General features: G+C 54.0%; 1 protein-coding gene across 1 annotated transcript in view; it reads right to left on the reverse strand.

Annotated features, from left to right (window-relative positions):
- Positions 1–2,916: 2,916 nt before the first annotated feature.
- Positions 2,917–7,842, reverse strand: part of LOC116990129 (zinc-binding protein A33-like) — a 26,955-nt gene continuing 22,029 nt past the window's right edge. Inside the window, exons 4-6 of the mRNA XM_033047682.1 lie at positions 6,148–6,170; positions 4,331–4,443; positions 2,917–3,464 (exon numbers count right to left, since the gene is read on the reverse strand). Of these exons, the coding sequence (XP_032903573.1) occupies positions 2,917–3,464; positions 4,331–4,443; positions 6,148–6,170 (684 nt within the window). The remainder of the gene's footprint in view (positions 3,465–4,330; positions 4,444–6,147; positions 6,171–7,842) is intronic.

Here is a 7,842-nt window from a genome sequence, read left to right on the forward strand (position 1 = left end):
CCCTTGCGGCTAAAGGGATCAGGGGGTATGGAGTGAAGGCAGGTACAGGATACTGAGTTGGATGATCAGCCATGATCATATTGAATGGCGGTGCAGGCTCGAAGGGCCGAATGGCCTACTCCTGCACCTATTTTCTATGTTTCAAAGATGACGGTTTCTGTGGGGATTATAGGGCTGTTTGGAACAATAGGCAGGCAGGGACTAGACTGGGATGGTACATTAAGTAATTTTAAAATACACCAAAGAAACGGCGAGGCGAGCTGCAGAAGTTTAACCCGTGTGGTTTGGACCCTGGCTGCAGATGCTGTCGTATTCTATCGCCCACTGCGGTCCCAGACCACACGTAGCGTGAACAAAAATAATAATAATAATAATAATGGATGGGATTTATATAGCGCCTTTCTAATACTCGCATTATTCATTCACTCCTCAGTCACACTCGGTGGTGGTAAGCTACTTCTGCAGCCACAGCTGCCCTGGGGCAGACTGACGGAAGCGTGGCTGCCAATCTGCGCCTACGGCCCCTCCGACCACATCCAATCACTCACACACATTCACACACAATGCCCGTGAGTGATCAGATAAACAGGTGGGACTGGAACAAGAGAGGGCAGTCACTGCTTAAAGGTACCAACCGCATCGTATTTAACGGGAGCCGTCACTCCAGCCGTTTGTGCCTGTCTTTAGATTCAACCAGCAGAACTCGCTAGAACTTGGAAGATTGATGGGGGATCTTATAGAAACTTACAAAATTCTTAAGGGGTTGGACAGGCTAGATGCAGGAAGATTGTTCCCGATGTTGGGGAAGTCCAGAACAAGGGGTCACAGTTTAAGGATAAGGGGGAATTCTTTTCGGACTGAGATGAGAAAAACATTTTTTACACAGAGAGTGGTGAATCTGTGGAATTCTCTGCCACAGAAGGTAGTTGAGGCCACAGTTCATTGCCTATATTTAAGAGGGAGTTAGATGTGGCTAAAGGGATCAGGGGGTATGGAGCGAAGGCAGGTACAGGATACTGAGTTGGATGATCAGCCATGATCATATTGAATGGCGGTGCAGGCTCGAAGGGCCGAATGGCCTACTCCTGCACCTATTTTCTATGTATCTGCAGTTACACAAAAAATGCTGGAGAAACTCAGCGGGTGCAGCAGCATCTATGGAGCGAAGGAAATAGGCAACGTTTCGGGCCCGAAACGTTGCCTATTTCCTTCGCTCCGTAGATGCTGCTGCACCCGCTGAGTTCCTCCAGCACTTTTTGTGTACCTTCGATTTTCCAGCATCTGCAGTTCCTTCTTAAACGGCATCTGCAGTTCTTAGCTTCACATCACGCCGCGGCAGAACTTACCTTCTCGCCCCTACAACACTGAAGAATGGAACACGAGAGGACGCCAACTCGTCGCAAGAGAAGGCTTTGAATTGACAGCACAACGCAGAGAGTGTAATTAATGCCTTTACTGTATACATCACTAATAAATTACATGCCAAAGCAGGGGATAGAAAATTAGTTATTAGTCTGAAGTTTACATTCAGGCGACGAGAGCTTCTCGTGTCACTAAAGGATATAAGGTTTGGGTCTGAAAATCGCTGGTGTGTTGTCAGTGGATGCAGTATGGTGGTATTATAGCCTCCCGCTTCTCCTCCCCTTCCTCCCCAATCCCTCCTCACTCCCCTCGCCTCCTCCTCTCCCTACCTCCCCTCCCCCCCCCCATCTCCCACCACCAACCACCTCCTCGCCCCTATTCAATCCCCTTCGCTCTCCCTCTCCTCTACCAATTCTCTCTCTCTCCCCTCATCTTCTACCCTCCCCTCTCCTCCTCCTCCTCTCCCCCTTTCCCGCTCCCTCCACCCCACCCATCCTCTCCTCCCGCCCCCCTCCTCCCTTCCTACCCTCCACAAACCCCCCTCCTCCTCCCCCCTCTACTCCTCCTCCCATCGCCCTCTACCCGCCTCCTCTCCCTTCCCCCCCTCCCATCACTGCTCATCTCCCCCTCCCCAGTTCTCGCTCACCCCCTCCTCCTCTTCGACTCTCTCCTCTCCCCTCCCCGCTCCTCCTCCTCTCCCCTCTCCCCCTCCCCGGCACTCCTACCCACCCCGCCCTCATCCTACCCTCGTCCACTTCCCCCTTCTTCCTCCTCACCCATACGCCTCATTTCCCCTCACATCCCTACCCCCCCCTCCTCTCTATCCCTCTTCTCTATCCTCTCTCCCCTCTCCTCCTTTCCTCCTCTCCCATTCTCTCCGCACCCCATCACCTACAACTCTCTTATTCTCCTTCTCTTTTCTCCCGCTTCTCCCTCCATCTCCCGTCCCCGCCCTCTGCCTCTCCCCTCCCTGCTCGCCTCCCGCCCCTCCCTCCCCACTTCCTCCTCTTAACCCTTCTCATCGTCACCTCCGTCTCAACCCTCCTCTTCTCCTCACCTCCGCTCCTCTCCTCTCTCCTCTCGCCTCCCCTCATCTCCCCTCCCCAACTCCTCTCCTCATCCTCTCTCACCCCTCTCCCCCTTCTCACCCTCCTCCTCCTCCCCTCCTCTCTCCTCCCCATCACCTTCCCTCCCTCTCCCCATCCCATCCCCTCCCCCCCCTCTCCCCTCCCCTTTACAACCGCATGAGCACCTCGCCCCTCCTCTCTTCCCCAACACCCCTCCCCCCACCCCACCCTCCCCCATTTTCCGCCATACCCATCACCCCTCACCTACTCTCTTCTCCCCCTCTTTCCCCTCCGAATCAGCCCCTTCGTCTCCCCCCCATCCCCTCCCTCCTTCCTCCCATGTTTTCTCTCTCCCTCCCCTCCCCCACCCATCACCCCTTCCCCAAATCTTCCCCGTTTTCTCCTCCTCTCCCCTCCGAATCAGCCCCTTTCATCTCTCCCCTCCCTCCTTCTCATTTCCCCTCCCCTCATTTCCACTCCACCCCCACTACAAGCGCAGGTGGAACAGCCTGAGCACCTCAGTGTCGGAGGTATCGGGTCCGCTCAGCGGGTATAGGAACGGGTAGAGGGGTCCGCTGAAGCAGTGGTGGAAGGTGCAGAGGTGAGACATGCGGCGGGCATCGTAGAATGAGAGCTGGCCGCCCTCATAGTCCAGGAAGACGCCCACCCTGTCGGGCCGGAGGTCGGAGCAGGAGGCCGAGCCGGCGGTGCCGTCTCCGCTCCAGTGGACCTTGCCGTTCCACAGCCTCACCGTCCAGAAGCCGTTGTCGGGGGTCAGGGGGACATCCTCGCCCCTCTCCGCCGCCTCGCCCGCTGCGCCCACGATCCAGGCGGGCGAGGTCTCCACGTCCACCTCCCAGTAGTGGCGGCCAGAGGAGAACCCCTGGGCGGCCAACACCGCGGCGCACACCGTGAAACGCCTGCTGCTCGCCGGCGTCTGCCGCAGCTTGGCCCGGCGCTTCACCATGGTGTGGTCCTTGGACAGGATGAGGCAGGGGCTGGCCGAGTCCGGGTCTAGGGTCAGCGGGGCCGGCACTGAGGGGGAGAGAGAGGGAGAGGGGTGAGAGTGGGACGGGAGCTGGGGAAGAGGGGGAGGGGGAGGGAGAGGGGGAGAGGGAGGGGTAGAGGGAGAGGGGTGAAACTGGGACCGGAGCTGGGGGAGAGAGGGGGAGGGAGGGAGAGAGGGAGAGGGGTGAGACTGGGACCGGAGCTGGGGAGAGAGGGAGAGGGAGGGGGGGAGAGAGAGGGAGAGGGGTGAGACTGGGACCGGAGCTGGGGGAGAGAGGGAGGGGGAGGGGGAGAGGGGTGAGACTGGGCCCGGAGCTGGGGGAGAGAAGGAGAGGGAGGGGGAGAGAGAGAGGGAGAGGGGTGAAACTGGGACCGGAGCTGGGGGGGAGAGGGAGGGGAAGAGGGGGAGGGGGAGAGGGAGAGGGGTGAGACTGGGTCCGGAGCTGGGGGAGAGAGAGGGGGAGAGAAAGCGAGAGGAAAGGAGGGAGAGACTCACCAAATACAGGTTAAGTGACCACTATTTGGCAGTTGAAAAAGGAAGACAGAAGAGATTCTGGCAACCAAGAGAAAACAGAATATGCGGCCACTGTTTGACAGATGAGGTTGAAACAGAGGTGCACTTCCTCCTAAAATGCAATAAATTTGACAAAACAAGGAAAGCATACTTTGACAAACTCAGTGTGGCAACCCCTGACTTTAAAGAACTCGATGATACATCAAAACTAAGAATAATCCTTGGCGAAGGAAATACGGCACATCTTGGTGCACAATACGTAACAGCATGCCATAACCTGAGAGACGGTGAATGACCAACATGCACATATGTACGCACACACTAATCGGGAGTGGGACAGGGGTGGGGGGAGTGAGAGGCGGGGGTTCCGCGGACTGACCTGGGCTGACGACCCTCAGCATGCGCTTCCAGGCCGCGTATTGCAGCGGCCCCCGGAACTCGCCCAGACTCAGCTCGGGCGGCGGCAGCACCGGCTCCCGGTGCAAGTCGCTCCTGCAACGGCAGCGCTCATCATTATGCGCGCCCCTGCCTACCCCAGCGCGCCCCCGCCTACCTCGGCGCGTCCCGGCCTACCCCGGCGCGCCCCCGCCTACCCCGGCGCGTCCCCGCCTACCCCAGCGCGCCCCCGCCTCCCCGGCGCGTCTCCGCCTACCCCAGCGCGCCCCCACCTCCCCGGCGTGTGTGTGCATTGTGAGTGTGTGTGTGTGAGTGTGCACGGAAAGTACGTGTGCACTGAACACGAGTGTGCATCCGTGAGTGTGTGAGGTGAATGAGCAGCGAGTATGAGCGTGCGTGAGTGGGTGTGCAAGCGTGGGTGTGCACTGCGGGCGCGAGTGTGCATTTTGGGGGTGCATTAAATCTGAGTGTGCGCGTAGAAGTGCGCACTGATTGTGTGACTGCACGCGTGAGTGTGCATTGAATGAGATTCCACACATAAGTGTGGGCGTGTAAGCGTCAGTGTGCATTGAACGTGAGTGTGCACGTAAGTGTGCACAATGTGTGTGCACGTGCAAGTGTGCCTTGACTGTGAGCGTGTATATGGAGTAACTCAGCTGGTCAGGCAGCATCTCTGGACAATCTGTAAGTGTGCACTGAATGTGCATGCGCGAGTGTGCATTGGATGTGAGTGTGTATTTTATGAAGAAAGACTGGATAGACTTGGTTTATACTCTCTAGAATTTAGGAGATTGAGAGGGGATCTTATAGAAACTTACAAAATTCTTAAGGGGTTGGACAGGCTAGACGCAGGAAGATTGCTCCCGATGTTGAGGAAGTCCAGGACAAGGGGTCACAGCTTAAGAATAAGGGGGAAATCCTTTAAAACCGAGATGAGAAGAACTTTTTTCACACAGAGAGTGGTGAATCTCTGGAACTCTCTGCCACAGAGGGTAGTCGAGGCCAGTTCATTGGCTATATTTAATGTGGCCCTTGTGGCTAAGGGGATCAGAGGGTATGGAGAGAAGGCAGGGATGGGATACTGAGTTGGATGATCAGCCATGATCATATTGAATGGCGGTGCAGGCTCGAAGGGCCGAATGGCCTACTCCTGCACCTAATTTCTATGTTTCTATGTTTCTATGTATATGGAGTATCCAGATTTTGTAAGTATCTTATAGAAACTTACAAAATCTTATAGAAACTTACAAAATTCTTAAGGGGTTGGACAGGCTAGATGCAGGAAGATTGTTCCCGATGTTGGGGAAGTCCAGGACAGTTTAAGGATAAGTGGGAAATCTTTTAGGACCGAGATGAGAAAAACATTTTTCACACAGAGAGTGGTGAATCTGTGGAATTCACTGCCACAGAAGGTAGTTGAGGCCACAGTTCATTGGCTATATTTAAGAGGGAGTTAGATGTGGCCCTTGTGGCTAAAGGGATCAGGGGGTATGGAGAGAGGGCAGGGATGGGATACTGAGTTGGATGATCAGCCATGATCATATTGAATGGCGGTGCAGGCTCGAATGGCCGAATGGCCTACTCCTACACCTATTGTCTATGTTTCTATGTAACTCAGCTGGTCAGGCAGCATCTCTGGAGAATCTTCGGTCTGAAGAAAGGTTCCGACCGAAACGCCACCTAAACCATGATTTCCTCCAGAGATGCTGCCTGACCCGCTGAGTTACTCCAGCACTCTATTGTATTGAGCTAGGTTGACGTGATTTGATTTGGAACAACAGTTATTGTGAACACACTTACCTTTGGAGAATGCCTTTCACTTCCTAAATAAACAAAACAAAGCACAATTATTGCACCGAGCCATGAGCTTTAACCGGAGATGCACCTTCTACCCCTAAACCTATGACCCCCCTCCCCCTCCCCCTTACTCCTGACCCCACTCGCAGCGCCAGAGACCCGGGTTCGATCCTGTCCACGGGTGCTGTCCGTACGGAGTTTGTACCTTCTCCCCGTGACCGCGTGGGGTTTCTCCCGGGAGCTTCGGTTTCCACCCACACTCCAAAGACGTGCGGGTTTGTAGGTTAGTTAGCTTCGGTAACAAATATAAATTGTCCCGCGTGTGTGTAGGATTGCGTTGGTCGGTGCGGACTCGGTGGGCCAAAGGGGCCTGTTTCCACGCTGTGTCTATGAACTAACCCAAACCTCAGGCGTGGGAAACCTTCTCTCCTCAGGTCCCTGAGGTATTTCCTAAATATAGAAACATATAAAATAGGTGCAGGAGTAGGCCATTCGGCCCTTCGAGCCTGCACCGCCATTCAATATGATCATGGCTGATCATCCAACTCAGTATCCTGTACCTGCCTTCTCTCCATACCCCCTGACCCCTTTAGCCACAAGGGCCACATCTAACTCCCTCTTAAATATAGCCAATGAACTGGCCTCAACTACCTTCTGTGGCAGAGAATTCCACAGATTCACCACTCTCTGTGTAAAAAAATGATTTTCTCATCTCGGTCCTAAAAGATTTCCCCCTTACACTTAAACTGTGACCCTTTGTTCTGGACTTCCCCAACATCGGGAATAATCTTCCTGCATCTAGCCTGTCCAACCCCTTAAGAATTTTGTAAGTTTCTATAAGATCCCCCCTCGTCTAAATTCTAGCGAGTACAAGCCGAGCCTATCCAGTCTTTCTTCATATGAAAGTCCTGCCATCCCAGGAATCAGTCTGGTGAACCTTCTCTGTATTCCCTCTATGGCAAGAATGTCTTTCCTCAGATTAGGAGATCAAAACTGTACGCAATACTCCAGGTGTGGTGTCAGCAAGACCCTGTACAACTGCAGTAGAACCTCCCTGCTCCTATACTCAAATCGTTTTGCTATGAATGCTAACATACCATTCGCTTTCTTCACTGCCTGCTGCACCTGCATGTCTACTTTTAATGACTGGTGTACCATGACACCCAGATCTAATCGGCCACCATTCAGATAATAGTCTACTTTCCTGTTTTTGCCACCAAAGTGGATAACCTCACATTTATCCACATTATACTGCATCTGCCATGCATTTGCCCACTCACCCAGCCTATCCAAGTCACCTTGCAGCCTCCTAGCATCCTCCTCACAGCTAACACTGCCCCCCAGCTTAGTGTCATCCGCAAACTTGGAGATGTTGCATTCAATTCCCTCGTCCAAATCATTAATATATATCGTAAATAGCTGGGGTCCCAGCACTGGGCCTTGCGGTACCCCACTAGTCACTGCCTGTAAAAGGACCCTTTTACTCCTACTCTTTGCTTCCTGTCTGAATTTAATAAAGATAGACTTAAAACCTGGAGTAACTCAGCGGGTCAGACAGCATCTCTGGAGAAAAGGAATAAGTAACTTTATCGTCGAGACCCTTAACTTCGCCTGGGTCATCGAACCTGGTGTTGAAAGCGCAGGCGAAAGGCAGCAACTCTAACGCCGTGCTGCCGCTGTAAGTGGGTCTGGTCTCAC

This window comes from Amblyraja radiata, chromosome 30 (genome assembly GCF_010909765.2).
Source record: "Amblyraja radiata isolate CabotCenter1 chromosome 30, sAmbRad1.1.pri, whole genome shotgun sequence".
Classification (NCBI taxonomy): Eukaryota; Metazoa; Chordata; class Chondrichthyes; order Rajiformes; family Rajidae; genus Amblyraja; species Amblyraja radiata.